General features: G+C 36.6%; 5 protein-coding genes across 5 annotated transcripts; 3 read left to right on the top strand and 2 right to left on the bottom strand.

The window, feature by feature from the left end:
- Positions 1-1013: 1013 nt before the first annotated feature.
- LOC133876360 (expansin-A12) lies at positions 1014-4160 on the top strand. The gene is made up of 3 exons (XM_062314628.1): positions 1014-1155; positions 1915-2224; positions 3788-4160. The coding sequence occupies exons 1-3, from the start codon at positions 1023-1025 to the stop codon at positions 4098-4100; spliced, it is 756 nt and encodes a 251-aa protein (XP_062170612.1). The 5' UTR covers positions 1014-1022; the 3' UTR covers positions 4101-4160.
- A 2445-nt stretch (positions 4161-6605) lies between these two features.
- On the top strand, positions 6606-13164 carry LOC133876517 (DEAD-box ATP-dependent RNA helicase 42). Its single transcript, XM_062314804.1, has 8 exons — positions 6606-7271; positions 7470-7515; positions 7789-7838; positions 8008-8049; positions 8430-8543; positions 12542-12620; positions 12718-12789; positions 12893-13164. The coding sequence occupies exons 1-8, from the start codon at positions 6688-6690 to the stop codon at positions 12938-12940; spliced, it is 1035 nt and encodes a 344-aa protein (XP_062170788.1). The 5' UTR covers positions 6606-6687; the 3' UTR covers positions 12941-13164.
- A 1372-nt stretch (positions 13165-14536) lies between these two features.
- Positions 14537-16664, top strand: LOC133875683 (putative pentatricopeptide repeat-containing protein At3g15200). The gene has a single exon (XM_062313887.1). It carries the CDS (start codon positions 14555-14557, stop codon positions 16178-16180), a length of 1626 nt encoding a protein of 541 aa, XP_062169871.1. The 5' UTR covers positions 14537-14554; the 3' UTR covers positions 16181-16664.
- A 1245-nt stretch (positions 16665-17909) lies between these two features.
- Positions 17910-19597, bottom strand: LOC133874619 (uncharacterized). Its single transcript, XM_062312482.1, has 2 exons — positions 18936-19597; positions 17910-18303 (listed from the first exon to the last, which is right to left on the bottom strand). The coding sequence occupies exons 1-2, from the start codon at positions 19014-19016 to the stop codon at positions 18034-18036; spliced, it is 351 nt and encodes a 116-aa protein (XP_062168466.1). The 5' UTR covers positions 19017-19597; the 3' UTR covers positions 17910-18033.
- A 1429-nt stretch (positions 19598-21026) lies between these two features.
- On the bottom strand, positions 21027-23915 carry LOC133875352 (small ribosomal subunit protein bS20c). Its single transcript, XM_062313464.1, has 3 exons — positions 23689-23915; positions 23186-23352; positions 21027-21506 (listed from the first exon to the last, which is right to left on the bottom strand). The coding sequence occupies exons 1-3, from the start codon at positions 23864-23866 to the stop codon at positions 21267-21269; spliced, it is 585 nt and encodes a 194-aa protein (XP_062169448.1). The 5' UTR covers positions 23867-23915; the 3' UTR covers positions 21027-21266.
- Positions 23916-24780: the final 865 nt, after the last annotated feature.

Raw genomic sequence — 24780 nt, 5'->3', positions numbered from 1 at the left:
AGGTATTGAATGTGGTATTTCGTAGGAGTGGCAATTTGCATTCGCGTATTGGATTCGGATCATATCGATGCATGAGTATAAAATCAGCAACATGATGTATAAGTTCGTTAACAAAACTTTTTAGATGGTAATTTTTTTTTTTTTTTTTTTTTTTTTTAGCTGTGATGTGATGATATAAAGATGTAAATAGTTTTGGGTAATTTGTTAAATGTTTTTGCTTTTTCGTTAAAAAAAAAAAAAAAAACCCTTAAAAAGCGTTGCCAAATGAGCTCATAATTTTTCGGTACACGTTTATTATGTTACTATATATAGTACAAAAAGAAAGCAAGATATTGAATGTGGTAATTCGTAAGGGTGGTAATTCGCGTTCGCGTGTCGGATTTGGGTCATATCGATGCATGGGTATAAGATTATATATATATATATATATATATATATATATATATATATATATATATATATATATATATATATATATATATATATATATATATATATATATAGGTCATCCCTAAATCAACCAATTTAATTAAACAGGTTAAAACTCACGACCTTAACCCTTTAATTTTGTATTAGGTTTGTGTCGAATTTGGAATATGTCGCATCATGAGTATCAGACTATATAGATCATTTCTAACTTGACCAATTTAATTAAACGAGTCAGACTAACTCATCAATTCTCATTTCGAATTTTCAGATCGTGTCAAAAATTAAACGCCCAAATATTTCGTTTCAAATTTGGCATGGAGCATTGACATTCAAATCATGCACCGACGGGATAGCTTCAAACACATAAACAAACAATCACATGTACTTGCTCAAATCATCACATGCGAGGACGTGAAGAATAACGCGTTCTTAAGAAAATCTGATTTTACTCTTATTTAACCAATTAATTTTCTTTTTAGATAAAGTATAGTAGGTAGGTCCTATTATAATCACCGGCATGCCCTTTGTTTCTCTATAAATGGAGGCTCTTTCTTCAAGAATTCTATTAGCTAGTGTTTGTTTGTAGAGAAAAAATGGGGTCTTTTTCTCTATGGCATTTTTTCTTCCTTGCTTGTGTGGTTTTGGAAGGCATCAACGGTCAAGTTAACGGCTGGCTTAACGCCCATGCAACCTTTTATGGAGCCAATCAAAACCCGACCACTCTTGGTAAGTCACATGATGTTCGATCTTGGATGCCACATTACTATCACTTTATATTATATTTGTCTCAAACTTTTATCTTGATATATTATAAATTAACTTGCATGAATAATGAGAGTTGTTTGAAACTTTGAGCAAAAAAAAAAGAAAAAAAAGAAAGAGATCTCAATTAATTCAAGTTCAAATTCTTTGAACTTGATAATTTTCGTTTTTTGCAATTTTATGGTGGGTATTTAGTAGGGTTGGTAATTTTTTACACAACTCGCAAACTTTATACTAATTTTTTATTTTGTTTAACCCAACACTAAATTAGCAGATTATATATAGTTGATAGTCCGAATCGTTTAATTAAATGACTCGTGTTATGATTGCCCTATTTAGTTTTATATGTATGCTTCGACACTACCCAAACCTGATAAACTATATTTAGGACTGTTAATTTTTTACACAACCTACAAACCCAGCAAGAAATTAGCGAATTATGATTAAGGGATACGTCTGGCACATTTGATTAAATAGGTAATTAGATTGACATATACAGCATTATACTCCTGTCACGACACAACCTAAATCCGACATGCAAACACGAATTGCCACTTTTAGTTTGTTCCTCAATTTATATAATAGTTTATCATTTTCTTCATGTATGAATATCTTTTTCGACATTGATCTATATATATATATATATATATATATATATATATATATATATATATATATATATATATATATATAATTAAGGAATAATTGGTTTTATATTATCAGGTGGAGCTTGTGGTTATGATAGCACCTACGACGCCGGGTTTGGCGAGAACACAGCAGCTGTGAGCGGTACGCTTTTCAGAGGCGGTGAGGCATGTGGTGGTTGCTACCAAGTGATGTGCAACTACAGGCTTGACCCAAAGTGGTGCCTTCCGCGCCGCGTCATAACCATCACGGCCACAAATTTCTGCCCTCCTAACAATGTTGGAGGGTGGTGCGATCCCCCTCGCTACCACTTTGACATGTCTCAGCCTGCTTTCTTACGCCTTGCTCGACAAGGCAACGAAGGCGTTGTTCCTGTACTATACAGAAGGTAAAAACAACGTACAGCTAATTAATTAAGCTTCATATTCATCAAGAATGATATATATATATACAAAACATTTCTGGAGATTCTCTTTTATATATATATATTGTTTTCTTAAACCACCAAGAGAGAAGAGTTAGAGATTTAATTTGATCAAAGAGATTGAGAGAGAAAGAAAAGAGAAATGATTGAAAAGAAAATATATAAGATACAGGAAGAACTTCATTTATAATCCATGATCTTTCATCACTTTGAAAAAATGTATCCAAACTTTAAAAAGTGTCAATTGAAGGTATCCATCTTTTATTTTTTTTTCAATTTCAACTATCCGTTACAATTTTCTATTAAATCATATCAAAATTTCCAAAATACCCATAATTTTTTAAGGGAAAAAAAAAGAAGAAAAAAATTGCTAGGATTTAGGAATTGGTTAGAATTTAATAGAATTTGCAAAAATACTCATGCCTGAATCTTTGAAAAATTTTATAATCTTTTTTTTAAAAAAATAAAAACAGTGGTATTTTGAAAATTTTGATATGATTTTTTAACGAAAAATTTTAACGGAATATTGAAATTGAAAAAAAAAAAAAAAAATGAAATATGGATACCTTAAATTAACACTTTTTAAAGTTTTGGGACATTTTTTCAAAAGTGGTGAAAGATCAGGAGTTCTAAGTGAATTTTTCCCTAATTAGCTATATATATATAGTGATTGCCTAATTAAAAATAGCTAATCAAAAAGCAAAATGTGTTTCAGATAAGGAGAAGACAAGATGCTCGACTTGATTTTTGACTCATATTAACTAAATATACATTATATAAAAGTTTTAGAACATCTACCGAAAATGTTATTATAAGAGCATTCCTAATGAGCTTATAAAAGTTTCTCTAAATTTGATGAGAAAAACCCTACTTTTTCTATTTTGAATGGCCGAAGGAACCAAAAAATCAAACTCTTTATATCTTTCAATACTTTAGTTAAATATTTATTTTTTATTTTTTCTCTCACGTTTTTTCACTTTTGAGGGAAATTGATTGGCTTTCAAACGAAATAATATTAAAAAAAATAAAAAATAAATAAAAAACTAAATTTCTTTCAATTTTTGGCTCTTGCTATTTGGGAGCATCTCATGATATTAGAGTTAAAATTGATCGAAATAGGGAATAGAGCTTGTTAAATGACATTTTTTTTTTTATGAATTTTCTCAAATTTTTGGAGAATAGCTAAAGTAAAGACCTCATTAAGAATGCTTTAAGAGATCGACATTATATCTACCAAACAAAATTTAGTGTTTACATGTGTATGTAGGGGTGGATTTAGGGGGGCCGGTATAGGCCATGACCCCCGGCCGGCCCCTCGATCAATTTCAGAAAAGAAAAAAAAAAAAGGTAAAAATAAAATATTATAAGGTAAAAAATAAAAATTTAGCCTACTGACTTTTATCAACAAATTTTTTTAACCCACTCTTGCCCATAAGAGCTTCTGGCTCTGTCTTTGTGTGTGTATGTATATATATATAAAAGAGAATATTGGGATGATGATATTGTTATTATGTTTGTGGGTTGAAGGGTGTCTTGCAAAAGGAGAGGAGGAGTCCGTTTCACTTTGAAGGGGCAATCGAATTTTAATATGGTGATGATCTCTAACGTCGGTGGTAGTGGTGACGCGAAGGCTGTATGGATAACGGGCTCCACGACAAGAGCATGGGTTCCCATGCATAGGAATTGGGGCGCAAACTGGCAAAGCAGCCTTGACGTTCGAGGCCAAAGCCTGTCTTTTAAGATCACTTTGGTCGATGGAAAAACCACTGAATTTTTCAATGTTGTTCCTTCCACCTGGAGGTTTGGCCAGACATTTTCTTCCCAAAATCAGTTCTCTTAGAACAAAGTCCTTTTTGATAGTTCAAGGACATTTTTATTACAATATTCTTTTTGTGAAATGTAGGGCAATATATATGACAATTATATATATTAAGTTGCTTGAAATATTTCGTATTTGTATAGCTCCAAAATTAGGAGCTAGTGATGCGTGTAATTTCATTTCCATTATAATTAAGTTTAAGAATAATACTTGATTAAATATTTCACGTTTGTATAGCCAGGCCATTACAATTTGGTGCTCCTCTGATTACCTACTAGGAACACCAAATAGGAGGGTAGATTAATATGGGTGAAATAATGTAATATGCCAAATATATAGGTTAGAATAATGTTACTCTTTACATCTATTTATTACACTAATGTGTAAAAATTTATGGCTGTTACTCACTTTCAAAAGACGTATTGAGAAAGGAGGAGATACCTTGGCTTATAAAGTCCACAACCTAGGAAAATCTTGGCAATGTAGGACTCTTAACACGCCCCCTCACGTGTGTTACTATTGTCAAAACATGTGTACAAATGGGGGGATGGCCCAATATCATCCAAGGCCCTGGTGCTCTGATACCATGAAAATGTTAATGGGCCTAACTCATTCTCAAAAAACGTCTTAAGAAAAGATGGGACACCATGGCTTATAAAGTGCTCAGGTTATATATCTCTTAACGATGTGGAACACTTTAACACGTTTCCTCACGTGTGCCGTGTAGCAACTTTAGCCAAACAGATTGAAGCTCTACATACTCTTGGTCATGTAATACATCATATAATCACATGCTTTTATTTGGACTTATTATGATTAGGGTTAGTGACTTCTACAAAGTTTAAGGCTTCGTTTGGTTTGCGGAATGTGTATTTTATTGGGAAAACGAATAGTTATTCCCAAGAATAAAATATAGTGGAATGGAATGATTATTCCTAATATTTAGTTTGGTAACAACTCATACACTTAATAAAAATTTGAAAAATAGTAAGTGGGTGGTCGGCCACCCACCAAAGAGCAAGGGGTGGCCGTGGCCACCCCCGAAGCCCATCAGGGGTGGCCGGCCACCCCCGAAAGTCCATCGAAGGTGGCTGGCCACCCCCCATTGCTCCGGGGGTGGCCACACCACCCCTGGCGTCCTATGTGGCTGGCCGACCATCCATTGTCAGGCTTTCATTTTTTCATTTTTCATTTTTTTTTTGAAAAACTAATTGGCAGAAAATAAAAAATAAAGTGTTTTTTTTTCTTCTTCTTGAAATTGTAGTCAATTTCCATTGGAATAGCTATTCCTTTCATTTTTTAAATGAATCGTTATTTCTTTCGTAAATAAATGGTAATTCCAATGAGAATAGCTATTCTAAGGAATAGACCCCTTACCAAACAAAAGAATAACTATTTCATAGGAATAGTGGTTTTATTTTAAGGGACTATTTCGCAAATCAAACGAGGCATAAGGAATTAAAAAGCAATTATATTCTTCTTTTTCTTTTTCTTTTTTTCTTTTTTCTTCTTCTTCTTTTTTTTTTTTTTGGTTGTTCTAACGATGAAAGCCTTATACACACGATCAACTAATTAAATGTGGTATCATGTTATGCAAGTAGTAGATAAACTCTAATATACTGGGCATCTGCCCAAGGGACCGAAGAGGAAGAAATACAAGGCCCAAGCCTGAGAGGGCAAGCTCGGGCCACGTGCCTTGACCTGTTACTCAAATAACTACTAGAGGAAATCATAGATGATGTCTCATTAATGGATTCATGTAGTTGGACCCACCACATGAGTCCCACCCAATATCTTTACCAAGGTGCACAACAGTTACACAACTGTTATGCACCAATTATATTTCTACTTCCTTTAGCACGCGACACTTGTTCAAAGGCAAGTCTCACTAAGGAACACGAATTAGAGCCCACGCCTGGCCAAGATCACATCCCATCACCCGATGACCCTTGACCAACCTCATATGTTGTTCACATGCCCTCAACATGTACAAGAAGAGACATGCAACCCTTGTTGGTAAGATGATAACCATACTCCTCCATCTTTGTGTGATAAAACTCTTTTCACAATCTCTCTCTCAAGGAGATTTCTTAACCACCCTTCTTGTTTTAAGCATATGAATCACTCCTTACCAATACTCTACAAGTCTCTGATCTTGCTTTCTCTCTCTCTAGTGTTTATTGACCAAAAACAAGAGTGATCCACTATAATATCAATTTGACCTAGAGCATGATTGAGATTACGTTAAGAAATTTAAGAAGTACTTTTAATACATAAAAAGCCGCATCAAGCGAAAATGAATCTATTTTGTAAAAAAACTTTAAAAAACATTTTTTTGCTCTAAAAAAAATTCAAAACTACATTTGAGGAAAAGCTCTTTCAAACTTTTTGAAGAGGAAATCCGGTATGTTGATCCATGATTCTCCTTTGGGCCTAGCTGGCTCTACAACTTTATATTTAATTTAATTTTAGGCTTCAGCCCAAGTCCATCTAATCAGAAAAACCACTATAAATAGTTCTCCACCCCACTGTTTTTCGTTTTCTCTCGATCATCTCCAATCCCTCGCTCCTCTCACCGTACAAAAAATCCTCAACACAGAAAACGAAAATGGGCACAGATCGAAACGTTGCGCTCCCAAGAAAACCAGTCGACGAAGAAGAAGGAGAAGTGGAACAAACCGAAGCCCCGTCTAAGAGAAACCATTCCGGTTCCGGTTCCGGTTCGGGAGAAGACAGGAGTAAGTCTCGGAGGAAAGCGCGGGAAAGTCCCGATTCGGAAGAGGAAGAGGACGGGAAAAGGCAGCACAGGAAAAGCGAGAGGAGAAAAAGGAAATCTCGAAGGCGGTATAGTAGCGAAGAGGACTCGGATTCCGAGTCCGAGTCCGAGTCCGAGTCCTCTGATTCGGAATCGGAGGAGAGTGGCTCGGATTCGGAGAGTGAGAGCGAGGGAGAGAGGAGGAGGAGGAAGAGGAAGGAGAGGAAGCGGAAGGATAGAGGGGAGGAGGAAAGGGAGAGGAAGAGGAGGAGGAAGGAGAAGGAGAGGAAGAGGAAAGAGAGACAAGAAGAAGAGAGAAAGAGGAAAGAGAAGCTGAAGAAGAAGAAGAAGAAGAAGGAGAAGAAAGAGAAAGGGAAGAAAGGAGCGGTCACGAATTCGTGGGGAAAGTATGGGATTATCAGAGAAACCGATATGTGGTAAGTTTTTTTTTGTTTTTTTTGGTTAGGGTTTGTGTTTGGTTCCTGGGAAAATCTAGAAAAAAAATGTGCTCTGTTTCCTGTTGAGCAGGATGAGAGTCTGTTATTATTCACTTGAATTTGTTAATTTCTTGTGAATAATTGTCTCTCTGTTTTTTTTTTTAACCCTTCTCTTATATGATATTTTATACTTTGTAGGACTAAACGGCCAGAGTTCACTGCATGGTTGGCAGAAGTAAAAGAGGTGTTCCATTTCTCACTATTTCACAATCCTATGGCATGTTGAAGACATGTTTTTCCTTAGCAGTATTGTTATTATTATTATTATTATTTTCCTGTATTTTAAGAGCTGACTGCTACTTAACAAATTATATGTTCACTAATATGTGTGTAATGCACATGATTATTTTCATATTAATGTAGCTGCAAGAAAAACTTTACTTCTATTGGTTTTCAAATTGCACTTATGGCTTGGAGAATTTCCCAATGTGATAATTGTTTGGATACTTCTTTGCAGGTGAACATGGAAAGTTTACCTAATTGGGAAGAGAAGCAGATGTTTAAACAGTAATTTCTCAAACTTGTTGATTGGATGTAGTTGACCTTCGGAGAAACCTTTTCTTCAATACAATGGAAAATGAATTGTTTTTTTCTTCTTCTTATGTTCCCTTTCTTATGAATTGTGTCAAAACTTTTTGAGTGCTATCAAAATGTGTAATCCTCATTATTTTTACAGATTCATGGAGGACCACAATACAGCTACCTTTCCTTCCAAAAAGTAAGCTTATTTGCCTTTAGTTGTATAGGTTTCTTGTCTTCCATTGTTTCAGGTAGATTATGCTGCTTTATTTACATAGGCACAAACTGGCCCAACACACTGATGAATAACTTGATGAAGTCATTTCTTTATCTAAAACAAACAATGCATACGAAGCTGATGAAGAAAGACTGTAAATTTAATTTTATTGTGAGAATGAGACGAAATGAAGATTCAAGGATTTAATTTCATTTATTTGGTTGATGTTATAAGTTTTACCTTAGTATAGTTGACACTCATCTTGGTAGCATTATCGTAAAATGCATAGACAGTTTTGCATTATAGATTAATCCATCCAATGTAATGAGTAGCAATTAATTACTTCATTGTTTGTGTTGCAGGTATTATAACCTGGATGCTTATTACAGACGTCAAATGGAGAAAGAACAGAAAAATGGTTTCAAGAAGATTGTGCAAAAAGAACGTACTGTATTCAATGATGAAGAACAGCGTCGGTATGTTTCAGTGCATGCTGCATTATTAGTATTTATCATGAAGATGCCAATAACTTTGCAGCTCTAGTAGTGTTGTGATTTGCATTGACAATTGTTTTTGTCATTAGATTTGATGAAAGGAACAGTTTTTTTTCCCATTTCTCAGTTTCCTTGTTGATTGATACAGTTCTTTTCATTGATATACATCTGTTTTTAGAGTGAATTGTTACTCCAAATGCTACTTTGTTACTCTGTTATCAATCTCCTCTCGGATTTCTGTGAAATAAGATCTTTTTCATAATTAATTGCTGGGTAATTTGTATATATTTTGGTTTTTGCCTTTTTCTTAGATCATTTATTGTTGTACTGTGGAATATAGGGTTAAATTTGAATTTTCAAGGCCTTTACTGAGAGATTTCTTTCTTTTATTCTTAAGAGGTATTATTTGGTACTTGCTCCTTGTTTGGGATATAATTAGTTACTTTCCAAAAAAAGAAAAAGGTGGATATAATTAGTTTAAAGTCTTATCTGATGAAAAGAAAATTATAATCATGAAATCACCCATTGATTAGGATGTGAAGGACCCTGCAGAGGCACTGGAGTTAGGAAAATCCCTACCCCTGTTAAAATTTTCTTCTAGTTATTTATGCATTTGGGAAGTTACATCAATATATAAGTGTTCTTTTATTTCTAATTATCTGGTTGACTATTTAAGATTTATTTCTCATGTTAAATATTTGGGAAAATTACATTCCCTCTAGAGTTGGAGGTAACAAATCGATCCTAACTTTCAAATTCTTTAAATTAAAACCCTAAACCTCGACAAACATTTTACTTCATCGAATACATCCATATCAGTTAACTTGGCTGTGAAAGTGCAAGTGCCTGTGCTTTATAAGTCCCAACAAATGACCTCATTTTGCATGAATTACAAATGTGTGGTACTTTGAAGGGCTAAGTGCAGAAGGGAGAGAGAGGGCGCCACCCAAACTGCCACCACCACATGCCCCACCTTTTGCACCTCAGATTACTCCTCAACCCTAACCTCCCACCGCCCAGTCGCTGCTCAAACCACAGCTAATGTTCACCAAATTGACGACACAGCGCCTCCACAAACCCACATCTGCCTCCCAAAATATCACAAAACCACCATACACCACCTCTGGCCAGCCTTCTCAATGGTTAAAAATTTCCAAACCAAAACAGACAACGAATTCTTCTTCACCATCTGAGGATCATTTAGCAGTCCTAATATTCAATCTCCAAAACCTGGGATATCCTGAGAACCAGAAAGAAACTTGAAAAAATTAATTGAGGGTGGCAGTTTTTTATTTCTCTACCACCTCTCCAAAATCCCCCAAAATTTCTCTTCCCAAAAACCTTTTATGTCTCCCACCACTATCTGATCAAATCCCCAACTTAAATTCAACCCCATTTTCAGAGCCTTCACCCGAAAAGCCCCATACTCGTCCATTTTAATGCTGTCCACCACCAACCACGCATCACTACCAACCAAATACTAGGCCACAAACCACACACGATTTGACACCCATGCTTCCTAAAATTTTTGTTTTCATGTGGAAAGTACATTTTGAGCCTCAATAACAAGCCTTATGCCAAACTGATATCTAAATGGCAAGCCCCTTGTGTTTTTCTCACGTTTAATGATCTGTGTTTCCAAGATCAAGTGGTTCAGGAGGTCTTCTTATGGCGTTGGAGTTGGTTCTTGGTCGGAATGCGCACACATTTATTCCGACCATTCTTAGTAACGTCTCCATGTACTTTTTTTGTATCCTCAATGCCGATTTTTGCAACATTTACGACAATGTGGATAGAGATATGATTTGGTGGAAAGCTGTTGTGGATGCAAAGTATGGTTCTACTAGGGCTGGTTGGTGTTCTTTAGACCCCCATGGGTCACACAGAGTGGGGCTTTGGAAGAATATTAGGAAGGGGTGGAGTTTGCTTTGTAGCCATACCGGACTCATTTTGGGAAATGGATCTAGGATCCGTTTCTGGGATGATGTGTGGTGTGGCGAGGTGGCCCCTTAAGGTAGCTTTCCCAGTTTTGTATGACATAGTGCGTGACAAGGATGCACTTGTTGCAGACCATTTGGTTGTGGGGAGCAGATCCTATCAGTGGGATGTTAGATTCTTTCGAGCGGCCCACGACTGGGAGGTTGATATTTTGGCCTTCTTTTTCTCTTTGCTGTACTCGACTAGAGTGGATGGTGATGGGGAAGACCGGCTCTGGTGGTCTCCTTCTCATAAAGGGAAATTTGATGTTAGATCTTTCTATAAGGTTCTTGCTTGCAAAGAGGATATTCATTTTCCCTGGAAAAGTATATGGCGGACCAAGGTTCCTTTGAAAGTGGCTTTCTTCGCTTGGACGGCATCTCAGAAAGAAGCGTGTCATCGTGATTGATAGATGTTGTATGTGCTAAATGAATGGGGAGTCTGTGGACCATCTTCTTCTCCATTGCGAGGTTGCACGCGCTCTATGGAACGCTATCTTCAGTCGCTTTAATCTGTCTTGGGTTATGCCTCTTCGGGTGTAGATTTTTTCGGTTGCTGGTGGACGGGTGGTCGCTCTCGGAGTGCGGTCGTGTGGAAGATGGTCCCTTGTTGCCTTTTGTGGTGCCTGTGGAGGGAACGCAATGATAGACAGTTCAAGGACAAAGAAAGAACTATTGAGGAACTCATTTCCTTTTTCTTTCATTCTTTGTACTCTTGGTCGGCTGCGTTCCTCGCACCTTTAGTGTTTAGTTTTAACGATTTTCTTGTTTTGTTTTCTTCTTCCTTTTAGATGCCTTTCTTGTATACTTCCTGTGTACTTGATTGCGCATTGCACTTTTTAATGATATTTCTCTTACTTATATATAAAAAAAAAGATATGGTATTTGGTTTTGTTGAAAAGGCTGTGAAGGAATAAAAAAGTGTTGGGTTTGATCAAATTGAGGCCTAGAGCATTGGTTCAAGATCGTAGAATCCTTTGATCAGTTTGGCGCTTATCATAGAATCGTTAGATTTGGATGGTTGTTTTGGGCGTATTTGCTTTGTTTGTGATGTTTTGGCAACATTTTAGTTTTCTTTATGCCGGTCAGTGTTGGCGTGGGTCTTGTTTGGTTGTTTGGGGATGGGGGAGTGGTGGTGTGTTTGAGGAAATTGACAGGTTTAGGATGTTCTAGGTTGTGGTACAGTGGCAGTTGGTGCTGGGGGTTTTAGCGAATGGTGTTAAACGACATTGTTTTGTGGATGTTCAAGGTTTTAATTGAAATTATTAGAAACTCAGGGTTCAATTTGTTACCAACCCCAAACTATGTGGGGGAATTATGTAACTTCCTCATACTATTTTGTGCTTTGAGGCTTACATGGCTACATCCTACCTGTTCAAGGACAAGAACATATGTAATACTATATATATAGTTATATCTAATCCCCAGTTATATATCTCAACTAGTTGGAAGATACCAGAGTCCCTTTTATTGGATATATACATGCAAGAATTCATTGTGTGCATACGGATGGAAAATGTTTGTTGTCCCATGTAAGGATAGTTTTGAGTGAATCAAGACTTTACTATTCAAAATCACATTTTTTATTTATTTATCTTGAATTTGCAAAGATTTGGACCCTTGTATTGATAGTCTTAAGTGGCAACTGTGGCTAAGACTAATGGGCAGATTAGTTAGCTTGAAGATAGAAGGTGGAGGGTTCTCTTGATATTTGTGAAAGGAGCCACACTTGTTAAACCATTTACAAAGTTTACTCGGTGATTTAAACTAAGAGAAGTTTAAATGAGAAGTTATAGACTTCATTCAGTGTCTGATTGCAGCCATTTGGATATTTCAGTTGGCATAATTTAATTTAATTAATGGGATTTGGACTTGTGGCTGTTTGCTCGAAGTTACATATATATATAAGGCCGCTGGTGCTTGGATTGGTTTTTTAAAATTTAAAGTGAAGATTTGTGGCCATTATATTCTTGGTTTTACTCACTAATTTGTTCTACTTTTCAGGCAAGAACTTCTGCGTGTACGTGAAAAGCAAAAGGAAGAAGAAGTGGAAGCTTTAAAACGGTCTATGCAGGGTGGAATGGTTAGTTTCCAATTAATCACCCAAATTTCAATTAATTGATCGAACCCCTCAACTTATGGCAATGCTTTCAAACTTCTATGTCAATTTGAATTCCCAGGCACAAGCAATGAAAGAGCAAGCTCAGCTGAGGGAGGAGATGGCCTACCAGTATAAAATTGGAAACTTTGAGGTCAGTATAGTGAACATGATTTGTCCCTGCTGTGTAATTTCCAATAATTTTGAATCAAGCTATTCACTTATCTCCCACTATATTATTATTATTATTATTATAGGCTGCAGCTGCTATTCAGAGAAGATTGGACCCGGATGTTGCGATGTGAAGACGGGTGGCTATGTTTTCGAGAATTATGTCGTCGTGTCTCTCATGCTTTTTGCATTGCATTATTTAAGTTGCAGAGGGATCCCCATTAAATCTTTCCCGAGTTCCCTGTATCGACAAGCTATCTGTATTCCCATGTTCTTCCTTGTAAAATTTTGTGCTTATTTCTCCTCCCAACCATTTTTGCAGATATATTTCGACTTTTATAACTGTTGTTTTCCTTTACTAAGTTTCACTTACTCCTATGTGCTTGAGCGTTACTGATATCATTGATTAGGTTTCACAAGAAAACTTAACCACCACGTGTCTTGACGTTATTCTTCCCTATCAAGTGAGAGTAGAGTCCAGAACGTCCAAAACAGCGAGGACAAAGGTTGGATGAGCCTAATACCCGCACGAAGGGGATTTTTTCTTTTTTCTTTTTTTAATAGACACATGAACAGATTACAATAGGAAAGAAAATACACAAGGAGGGCTAGGCAAACTCAAAATTGAAACTAAGAACGAGAGTACTTAAGGGTAATGCTTTCGGAGATAACAAGGGGAGAAGATGTAATAGAAAAGCTCATAAATAAACGCAAAAATAAAATATAGAGAAGCAGAAAAGAATTCTAAAATAAACTATCGATGGCAGCCAAACCAGTGTCAGAAGTCGGCCAAAACGGAGGAGGCTGGTGGAGAGCAGTAGCAACAAAGTGAACTTGCGACGGCGTATGGGGTGCACACTCCGGTGCGTGAAGATCTGTTGATGAATGAAACCTGGTAGAGTAGATGTTTGGGCGGAAAGGCCTCCTGAAGTTAGTAGATTTAATTTAGAAAAAAAATAAATTTAAAAACTTCAAGATACTGGGAGAACCATGGCTTAGAGGGGGAGGTCCAACGAGGGAGAGGCCGTCGCGGGTATGTAGAAAACAGATAGTTGCTCAGATGCTAGCAAGAGAAATAGTTTGGCAAAGTGGTTTATACGGGAGAAAACTCCCAATAAATGTTGTTGGTGGGGTGGTGGGGTGAAAAGAGGGAAGCTTTACCTCTCATGGCTAGAGAACCAACAAAGGAGAGTCGGTGGGAGGAATATTCTAAAAAGAAGGGAGAGCATTTTTAGAGAGAGTAAGCCCCCCCCTCCCCCCGGGGCACAAAGTTAGGACATGATGTTGGATGTAATAACTTACTCATGGTCACAATCAAAAGATTTTGGAAAAATTACATTTATCCCACTAATTACTAACAAATTTACAATGTCTCTCATAATGCAGGTTTCAATTTTTGCAATGTACCTTCTTCTAATGATCCAAAATGACTAATATCTCTTATAAAACATTTAGACAAAAATATATATGATTGTCTTTTTATTTTTTGAGTTTTTTGCTTTCGTTTTTCTGAAGTTTTTGTTCTTTCATTTTCTTTCTAAATCTTATCATAAGAGATATTTGTCATTTTGGGCTTAGATGGGGACGTTGCAACCTAAATAGTGGGAAATTGCAAAAATTTTAAAAATGGGAGGGACATTATAATTTATTTTTTTATTTTTTTATTGTTGGAGGGGTAAATATGTACTTTCACAAAATGTTTTTGATATTAGAGGACTATGATTACCACCCATTCGAACTGGCCCAGCATGCTTTCCACACGACGGTGGATAACATTTTCCCGGGAAAACATCCAACGGAAATTCAAACTCAAATTCCATACCCAAGCCAGAAACGACCGTTCTCACCATCCCATTTCACACAAAGCCCTCTCTTGCCTTGCCAACATTCTTAATTCTCATAGCCCAAAACCTGCAACTTTCACCAAACGATCCCAATTTCATTTCCCAGGAAGAACCGAAACAACTCGATTTGTGCACTCAGTTGCGAATTCTGATGAAACCACCGAGTTTCGACAAGACCCAGATGACCAATCAGCTATTTTTGTTCAAAACCTCCTCAAGTTTCGGAGGGACAAGCCCGCGGAGGAGATTGAGCGAGCTCTCGATCTCTGCGGGCTCACGCTGACCGAGGACTTGGTGCTGAGTGTGCTTCAGCGGCATCGTTCGGATTGGAGACCAGCTTATGTATTTTTCAACTGGTTTTGTAGAAAAGGAGAAGAAGGAAGGGCATACTCACCTGGGTCTGGTGTTTACAATGAGATTCTCGATATTCTTGGGAAATTACAGCGTTTCGAGGAGATGAACCAAGTGCTCGACAAAATGTCGAAGAGAAAGGGACTTGTCAATAACGAGACATATGGGATTTTGCTTAATAGATTTGCGGCTGCTCATAGAGTAGAGGAAGCAATTGATATATTCAGTAAGAGGAAACAGTTTGGAGTAGAGAGTGATTTGGTTGCGTTTCAGAGGCTTTTGATGTGGTTATGTAGGTATAAGCATGTGGAAGCTGCGGAAACTTTATTTCATTCAAAGCGAAATGAGTTTGGTTGCGATGTCAAGATGTGGAATATCATTCTCAACGGTTGGTGCATATTAGGAAATGTATATGAGGCAAAAAGGTTTTGGAAAGAAATAATTGCATCTAAATATAAGCCGGACATGTTTACGTATGGAACTTTTATAAACGCTCTGACAAAGAAGGGGAAATTGGGAAAGGCGGTCAAGTTGTTCCGAGCCATGTGGGATAATGGTTTGAACCCGGATGCGGTGATCTGCAATTGTATCATTGATGCGCTTTGTTTCAAGAAGAGGATTCCTGAAGCTTTGGAGGTTTTTAAGGAGATGAAGGAGCGAGGTTGTCCCCCAAATGCGACGACTTACAACTCGCTAATCAAGCACCTCTGCAAGATCCAGAGGATGGAAAAGGTTTACGAGCTTTTAGATGAAATGGAACAGAAGAAGGGAAGTTGTTTGCCAAATGATATAACTTGTAATTACCTGCTCAAGACCCTGAAGAAACCAGAGGAAGTTCCCGTGTTAATGAAGAGGATGCAGAGAAATGGGTGCGAGATTACTTCTGACACATACAATTTGATCTTGAAGTTGTATATGGGTTGGGATGATCAGGAAAGAGTAAGATATACATGGGAGGAGATGGAGAGAAATGGGTTGGGACATGACCGGCGATCTTATACCATTATGATTCGTGGGTTTTATGACAATGGAAGAATACAAGATGCTTTGCGTTATTTCAGTGAGATGACATCGAAGGGTATGGTGCCAGAGCCAAGAACCAAGATATTGGTGATTGACATGAACATTAAGTTGAAGGAAAGCAGGCGAACAAGGGGAAAAAAAGAAGAGAGCAAGTAATGCTTCCTCCAACTTTGAAAGTAAGTTCACCTGAGGTGGTAATCCTTTGTCCCTCAAGTAAAAACGAAGAAAATGATTACAAGCATTATGGATATTCTGAAGTCTAGAATCTGGTGAACTCTCTCTTTGTGAGACATTCTTGAGTGGTTAATGCTTAAGAAATGACAGAGATAAGATTATTGCTTGAAAAGCTTCATTGTCAATTGATCATGTATTTGCATTTGGAAGCTATGCAGGAATTTTACTCTCTTAGCATTTTATTTAACACATAAATAGTGAAGATTCTAAATGATATTGAAAATATAACAACATTAAGGATCAGATGACCTTTAGAATTTACTGAACAAGTTATTTAAGGGAGTTCTGGTTCTATGTAGTTCTTATATATATATATATGTCATTGAGCTTGTGAAGATGGAAAAGAGTGTAATTGGTTGAATTTGGATCGACATTTTGACGTTGACCCTGTTACAATCCTAAGTGTTTTACATGACTTAAGTGCAATTTTAACCATGTGTATATAAGCTCTTAGGCACTTTTCTCTTGTAAGCCAGTTTTCAAAGGCGAGTTCTACTTAAAGTTTATATCATTTGATATCAGAATCAGCCACCACGACAAGTATAGGATCGGACACAGTTTGTTGAGTATAGAATCGAATGGGTTGAGGCTTTGTGGTCGAGTTATGAAGGGGACGACCTATAGGCTATATTAAAATGTCTTGGTACCATTTATGGACATAACATTAAGTCATTAAATACTGATATATGGGTCCCTATTCTTGAAGTCAATTGGATGAGTTGGCACACTTAGGTGGTTCACTTATGTTAATGAAGAAGTACAAACTTCTAATTGATTATAAGAAAAATAAACCAAAAGCAAAAGGTTTCTTATACCCCAAAAAAAGAGCATAAGAGTTTACTTTGTTCGCATAAATTTTATTTAGTTTTATATGACTTGAATTGTCGTCCGAAAATCTTCTTTGCTGCAGACAAAGTTTTCAAATCTTCCAGACTAGCAGTTTCATGACTCCCTCCTCCTTCAACTAGATCTCACAAGTATTGAGAGGTGAGAAGTGTCTTCATTTGCATGCTCCAGAGACCACAGTTCTTTCAACATCAAAGCTGGGAATGAGGTTTTGAGTGTAATTGAAAGAGGACTAACTAGTGCGTTTAGCTTTAGCCAATGTTTATCAGAAGAAAGGATTTGGAAAAGGAGCTGGCTATGATACCGAATCCTTTCTTCATAGAAAAAAGGAGCTAGCTTTAGCCAATCTTCACTATGCTCGATATCCCATTAATTCCCATTGTTAATGGAAAACAGTTGATCATCATTGAAATTGTTCCCGAATTCTTCTAGTATTCGTTGAAAATGGAGAACTTAGGACACAAGTGTTTGGTCAGTAGAAATTAGAGAAAAAAATTTGGTGGAAAATGTGATCGTTTTTTTTCCTTCCAAGCCTGAGAAATCAATGCACTGACTTATGTAGAACATAAGATAATTGTGTGCATTCAGCTTTACTTATATTTAAACGAGAAATTCTATTTCTCCCGACTCATGTCTAACTCTAATAAATTTTTTTTTTTTTTTTTTAAATTAACTATTGAAAATATAGAACTCACATGTAGGAAAACAAATTCAATAGTTGGTTTGAAAAAAGGTTGAATGAAAGTTGGACAATAGTTAAAGAAGTAGCAGGTCTATGTAGAAAAACATATTTACCCAACGAAACTTGATTGAAGCCGGTAGATCTGTCATATTAATCAATGCAGTAGTACAAGTAACAGCATGGCATTGATCCACTAAACGTGTATGAAAACAGGTAGATCTATATAACAAAGGAAGGTTCACTCACTTCAGTTCACTTCTTCAAACAGGACATGGCGCTTTACACGAGGATCATATTTTAGTTGCTGAAGCTTGTCGGTAATCTTACTGCTCTTCTTCATGGTATAGACAACCCCGGTGGCAGCAGTTGAGACAAGCCTGACAATTTTAAAAACCTTCTTCTTTCCCCACTTCATCCTCCTCTTTTTCTTCCTATCCGAGTTCCCACCCTTTTTTCTACCCTTCCTCCTGCTCTTTTTCTTCCTATTCGAGTTCCCACCCTTTTTTCTACTCAGCTTCTGCAGTTGAAATCATTTGATATTTAACCTCCACAACTCAAACGCTGTCTATATATATATATAATTGCATGTCAAATGGCGGTGAATTCGTTCCCAGGCCTTGTACAGACCGCCTGTCACATTATGGGAGCTGGCCATGTCCGGAGTTGTTACCTTAACCACAAGGAGGGGGATGCCGAAGGCAGGGCTAGAGACTTGAGTGAATTCATAACAACAAGGTAGCCGTACTGGAAGGTGCAGCTAGATCACCTCCTTTTCAGGGAGAGCTAACGTTTGTTGAGTATTTTGGTTTGACACTACTTCACACCCAAAAAGAAGCGAGCTACGTATGGGTTAAACTTGGAGATGATAGTCTTCTTTCGTTTCTTGACAGTGAAGTAAGACTAAGCTCATGAGATTATTTTCTTAGGTCGGAACAAGTTGATAGGATCCCCTTTTTTACGTCCCCCCACATGTCCCCTTTTGTGGTGGGGCGAAAAAAGAAAAGAGAGGATTCTTCTTTTCTGAGAGATTATTTTTTTTTTTTTTTTTTTTTTTTTTTTTTTTTTTTTTTAAAAAAAAAGTCCAGTCATATATATATATATATATGATACAACAAACAACATTTGAAAATCAATTTGCCAAAGTGTTACCTTTCTCTTATCAGTGTTTGAAGCATATTTCTTCGCCATGCAGACAACAGAATGACGATTTGGCCTCTGAAGAGTGCTCATTGACAAACAACCTAAAATTTGACAAACCAGGTACTCAAAATTCAGTAAAGCATTAGGCTTTGTTTGATTGCTGAGAAAAAGGTAGAAATACAAGACTTTTTATATGAGAACCGTCAGCAAGCATGGCACAAAAGGATTAAATTAAATTTTTAGTTTTATATCCTATAGGTCCTCTTTCCTTTCAAGTTTCTCAACAGCCAAACAAAAATGTTAATGGAACAGGGTTAACGTTTTGCACAGAGATTATGAAGAAGAGAAACCCATATATATGGTAAAAGGCAGGGGAAGGTGCGTTGTTGAGAGAGAGATGGGTTAGTGGGTTTACATTACCTTTGGAGAAGACACTGTCAGAGAGGTTAGAAGAGAAGCTGAGGGACCTGAAAGTGACGAAATTTGACTGAGAAGAAAAAGAACAAGGGCCTCTGACAAATACATTTCTTTTCTCCCAAGGAAGAACCAAGCATGAAGAAAGCACCTCAATCATTGAAATTCCTCTCTCTCTCTCTCCCCCTCTCCAACTGTCTCTTTCTTTAGAATTCTTGATGGAATTCTTTTTACTGTTTAGTTCGCGAGAGAAGAGAGGAAAAGCATGAGAAAATCTGAACTGTCTTTTTATGCCCTGAGACGTTTACGAATACGAAAGAGGGTTTTTTTTTTTTTTTTTTTTTTAAACATATCTCTTCTTCATGCATGTCATAAAAAAAATTTCTATCCAAATCTGATCTACGTTTTGTTTCACAGCCGCTTTTGCTAGTTCGTAAGTAACAGAATTATTGAATTAGCCTCTCTTCACATGTGAACAATTTGCCAATCAGAGAACTTAGGAAGAATCCCTTGAGTATCATTTATGAATTGTTCATACCTGCTCCAATTTGCACAAAATATGCACTATTGTTTCTCTATCCATACCACATATAGAGCAAGAAGGTTCATAGACAATACCTCGTTTCATCAAATTGTCTTTAATAGGTAAGATATTTTGACATGCTCGCCACGTAAATATCTTGGCTGCATTTGGTAATTTTAGCTTCCATATCAATCGCCAAATACCGTTACGTTCCGGTTAAGTGGACCCATCACCTTGCCATAGATCCAGTCTTTCTTTTTCCATATGGTATGCGCTTCGAACTGTAAAAACTCCTGTAGAGGACCCCTTCCAAATCATGACATCTGGCTGATTATGGCAACTCACCTCTACCTAACAAATAACCCCCACCTCCTTCTTTGTGAATAGTGCTTTGAGTAAATCAGAGTTCCACCATTTGGTATCATGATTAAGGAGTTTCTTCAAATAATTGGTAATTTTAAAACATAATTTATAAAAACGCAATTTTTTAAGTAATATTGTGATTCAATCTTTAAAATCACACCTATCTACCTGCTACATGAGTCATTTTATTTAAACACACTTTTGAACAAACATTTTTTGCAATTTTATTTTAAAACATGTGGTTGACATGCAGGGCCAAATGACCTCGAAATCTTACTGCTATTATTTGCCTGTTGATTCCGCAATTAATTTAATGCAAAATATAATTACATCACAAGAGATAGCATGTCAATCTTTTCAAAAAAAACTAAGAAAGGAAAAAAAAAAAAAATACAAAAAATTTACTAAATGGTTCACATCAAATTTAGTATAAATTTAATATTTTATTGGATTTACTATGGAAGGATTGGTTTACATCCTCTCTTTTTTTTTTTTTTTTTTCTTTTATTTATTTATTTATTATTTTTTTTATTTTTCATGCAGACATCTTACATGTGAAGAAACAAGTATCAAAATGTTCCATCTTATTTATTTTTTTTTTTTCAAATTATTGTATCCTTTCTTGGGGTTGTGGGGGGAAGGGGGTATTCATGAGTACCATCTGCCAGTCTTGTTCAGAAATTATATTCACAGTTTTAAAACCATGGATTTAAAGCCTTATAGTTTGAACACAGATACTTTATACTTTTATAAAAACAAATTAAGCTTTAAAAGTCTCAATTTTATGGAAAGTTACAGTCAGTATGAAGCAAATTTCATTGACTCAAATTCTATGATTTGGAGAAGAAAATGACATGCCCAGCAATGACGTTCTAGATTACAACATATCAGCTTTAGCAACAGAAACATTAAAGCAGAACTGTAACTAATCTACATAAGAGTACTCAGAATCCTAAAATTATGAATGATGATGGTTCATTGAACTCTTCATAAGGAACTTAAACACGAGTAAATAAATTTTCACATGGGTGCAGGGTGTTCTACGCTGCATTTACAGCAGGTGCTGGGGTTGGAGTATACCAGCCATGGTGAATCTCCACGGTCTTCTTTCTCCGGGCAAGCCGAGACTTCCTGCGTGCTCCAGTGTTCCTGTGCAGTGTTCCCACTTTCACTGCCTTGTCTATAACTGAATATGCCTCTGCAATTAGTTTCTCAACTGAAAGGACTTCTTCAGCTTGTGCATCAGGTTTCTTCTTGAGCACATCCAGAGCTTCCAAAACCTGGAAAAGTTGAAATATATAAACATCAGGAACTCCTCAGAAACAATTTATCGCCTTTATCATAAGTTGTTGATAGATTTTTATGAGGATGAGAAGGTGGTTTACGGTCTCCTTGCAATTTTTGCAAAGACAACATCAATTGACAAGGGTAAGACCCCATCTCGTAAGGTTATCAATTGTGAGGATTTAGTCCAAAGCTATCGTCCAATTGAAGAAAGCAATTCAAGGTGGAGCCTTCACCTTCCAGACACTCTTCCAAGGAAATAGACAAGACTCTCCAGACCATAATGATTTGTAATAGCTCTTCACTTCAAAGTCATGATTACATTCTGGTCCACAACATTTTTATCCATCTCTCCTGGATAGGTTTGCGAAGAGTACTATATATCGAGGAAAGCAACAATGGACTCTAGCTCCCAATCCTTGACTACCCCGAAGAAACTTGGATTCCAATGGACATAAGTGCTGGAGGAGTACAGGTAATCCAACACTAAAGCCTTTTTTTCAGAAGCTATGAAATAGAGTTCCAGGAATAAGGGCTTGAGAGTTGCTTCTCCGCACCAAACATCCTGCCAAAAATGAATGCAGAACCCATCCCCAACTCTGTAGGAGACCAAGTAGGAGATCTCATACACAATTTTTTCTTGTTCCTATTATCACTCAAAACGGTAATGTCCTCTACTTGCTTCATGGACGTGTATTTGGTCATTTAATTACATTGAATTTTTCTATTGACTTAAATACATAGGAAGCTAAAGATCAGCAATCATTAGAAGGCAAATTATGTTTCTTTTCCCCTAACTTTTTTAATGCCAAATGGTTTCTTAATTCTAATCCTACAGCAAAGGGCAAGCCTGGCATATAAGTGGCTGCTTCATACTTTTACCTGGATGTTTATAGATCTCATAAAGGATATACTATTGTTAAGGGGTCAAACATCATGCATACAGGGGGCATATTCCTAGTAAGAGGCTAGCTGGTACATATATCAAGAGACTATAATGATGATTGCACATCAAATACCACTCTAAGGCAATCAGAGAACCCTGAGAGTCTTTTGAAAGAAGGGAAGGTTCTTGGATAAAAATTGAGCCAGCTCACACCCTCTCATACTCTATTGTAGGGAACAAAACCAACCCAAGAGGGTTCTTACAGATTTCAAGACACTGTACATATGTTTGTTCTTCCGATACCATATAATTATCTATAGCATAACAACTATACACATGATAACAATCTGGACATGGACATGGGTGTTCCATTCAGATGCAGACTGAGGGCATCAAACATGGTAACTCCTCAAAAAGTGCCATGTGCATTTAATAGCAACCTATACACAAAGTAGATGTTTAAACTTGTTTTGGTTAAGTATGCACGAAGAAAAATAGAAACAACAAATCATAAGAGTTTAGGTCTCCAATTGTGCTGAGAATGATCCGACAAACCAATACTAATAAGAAGAAATGTCCTTCACATTATAGCAGCGTCCAGACAAGTTACACTGATTTTGAAGAAAAAATTCAATCTTCTTTACCAGTACCTCTTAAAGATTCTTATACAACAGAAAAGTTCCATTTCAAATAGCTTTCATACACAGCTTCATAAAAACAAAGGCAAAATCCTACAATATAAACAGAACCAAACATAGTTTCTACACAAATTTAAAGTTATGTGTATACCTTCTTCATCCGGGTCTTGATTTCAGATTTCCGGGCTTTGTTGTAGACGCGCCTTTTCTCAGCTTGACGCGTCCTCTTCGCAGCGGAATCCGCTTTTTTCTTCGGAGCCGCCTCACACACAACAAAATGGCGACTTGGCCTTTGCGTCGTGCTCATAGACAAATACCCTGAAATTCACAAAACCCAATATCCAAAATCCTCTTAAATTTCATTCCGCCAAGTTGGGGCTTTGAGAAAAGGCATGAACAAGGAATTGCAATTCATTGAAACACCAAAAAAAAAAAAAAAAAATCTGTAATCAACTATGCTTGGTTCATCCGGGTTTTTTTTTTTGATTATTTTTTTTCTGTACTTTTCGGTATTGTGGATTTCTTTCTTATTTTTCTCAGCAACCAAACGGGGGAGTTCATTAAGGAAAGAAAAAATCGTACTTTGAAGCGAGAATAAATTAAAAAAGAAAATGGATAAAATGCACTTTCAGAGAGTCTGAATACTTCATTTACCTTTGGAGAAGGCATTGTGTGAGAGGCTAGTCGAGAAGCAGAGTGACCTGAATGTACTAGTCGACCTCGACTGACTTAAAGAAGAAGAAGAAGCTGAAGAAGAAGAAGGGACACCAAGTGTAAGAGAATTTCTCAGCTTTGAAGGGAGGGCCAAACAAGATAATGATAGGCTTGCCATCTCTCTCTCTCTCTCTCTCTCTCTTCCTTCCTCTCTTCGGCTCTTCCTTTATCCACAGCCACTGGGAAGGAGACTCGGTGAAAGTGGACGCAATTCCCCTTTCACCCTTTTGGGCTTTTTTGTTGTGTACGCAATAAGCACCTCAAAAGTGGGCTCTCCCCCTAAAAGAAATTTGTTTTCTGGACAGGCCTTTTTTGAAATGGTAATGGCTTGTGACTTGTTAGTATGTCTTGAACGAGAGGAATGCTGCACATTTTCAAGTGCTTATTTTACACCTACTTTTATGTGTTATTTCATTCATTAAATAGAGACTCACCGAATACAATAGCTATACTGATTTTCACTGCAACGTCAGAAAATAACGCTTGAGAGTATGTATAATACTCGAGAAATGATAGAGGGTGGACCTTTAACCGGTCCCCAGCCCCTCTTTTCAATAAAAAAATATAATTTAATCAAAAAAGAAAAACAAAATAATCAAAAAGTACACTTCATCTCCAATACATTTTATCTAGACAACCCCAACAGCCGATTTGAAGTATAACCAAATCACCCAATCTAAGAGCATTCTTAAAACATCTCCAACAGAATAGGTAAATGACTCATAATAGTCAAATTTAACTATTATGAACAATTTTTCTTCTCTAGCAAAATAGACAGAATATAATTTCTCTTTCTACAAAAAATTGTTTTCTCTCTTCCTTTTCTTCTTTCATACTCTTATCTTCCTCTTTCTTTGACACTCTTCCATACAAAATAACATTTAAATAAAGGGTAGAATTAAGAATATGTTAGAGAGAGTAATAGAAAAATCAGTAGCTAAAGTAAAGAATTGGGCTTTCTTAGTAGTCCCACCAAATTTTACTAGCCAAAAATTATTTTTCTCTATTTTAGCCATTCACTTTTTTAAAGCA

The sequence above is a fragment of the Alnus glutinosa genome, chromosome 8, assembly GCF_958979055.1.
Source record: "Alnus glutinosa chromosome 8, dhAlnGlut1.1, whole genome shotgun sequence".
Lineage (NCBI taxonomy): Eukaryota > Viridiplantae > Streptophyta > Magnoliopsida > Fagales > Betulaceae > Alnus > Alnus glutinosa.
Note: the sequence above shows the minus strand (reverse complement) of the source record. Positions and strands in the feature narration are given on the sequence as shown.

Excerpts from the sequence above, each read along its gene's own strand:
- LOC133875352 (XM_062313464.1), bottom strand. The coding sequence starts at position 23,866 with ATGGCAAGCCTATCATTATCTTGTTTGGCCCTCCCTTCAAAGCTGAGA. Across the intron at positions 23,353-23,688 it reads ACACAATGCCTTCTCCAAAG|GGTATTTGTCTATGAGCACG; the intron begins GTAAATGAAGTA and ends TGTGAATTTCAG. Across the intron at positions 21,507-23,185 it reads TCAAGACCCGGATGAAGAAG|GTTTTGGAAGCTCTGGATGT; the intron begins GTATACACATAA and ends CAACTTTTCCAG.
- LOC133876360 (XM_062314628.1), top strand. The coding sequence starts at position 1,023 with ATGGGGTCTTTTTCTCTATGGCATTTTTTCTTCCTTGCTTGTGTGGTT. Across the intron at positions 1,156-1,914 it reads TCAAAACCCGACCACTCTTG|GTGGAGCTTGTGGTTATGAT; the intron begins GTAAGTCACATG and ends TTATATTATCAG. Across the intron at positions 2,225-3,787 it reads GTTCCTGTACTATACAGAAG|GGTGTCTTGCAAAAGGAGAG; the intron begins GTAAAAACAACG and ends TGTGGGTTGAAG.
- LOC133874619 (XM_062312482.1), bottom strand. The coding sequence starts at position 19,016 with ATGAGCACTCTTCAGAGGCCAAATCGTCATTCTGTTGTCTGCATGGCG. Across the intron at positions 18,304-18,935 it reads CAAACACTGATAAGAGAAAG|AAGCTGAGTAGAAAAAAGGG; the intron begins GTAACACTTTGG and ends TTTCAACTGCAG.
- LOC133875683 (XM_062313887.1), top strand. The coding sequence starts at position 14,555 with ATGCTTTCCACACGACGGTGGATAACATTTTCCCGGGAAAACATCCAA.
- LOC133876517 (XM_062314804.1), top strand. The coding sequence starts at position 6,688 with ATGGGCACAGATCGAAACGTTGCGCTCCCAAGAAAACCAGTCGACGAA. Across the intron at positions 7,272-7,469 it reads ATCAGAGAAACCGATATGTG|GACTAAACGGCCAGAGTTCA; the intron begins GTAAGTTTTTTT and ends TATACTTTGTAG. Across the intron at positions 12,621-12,717 it reads GGTCTATGCAGGGTGGAATG|GCACAAGCAATGAAAGAGCA; the intron begins GTTAGTTTCCAA and ends TTGAATTCCCAG.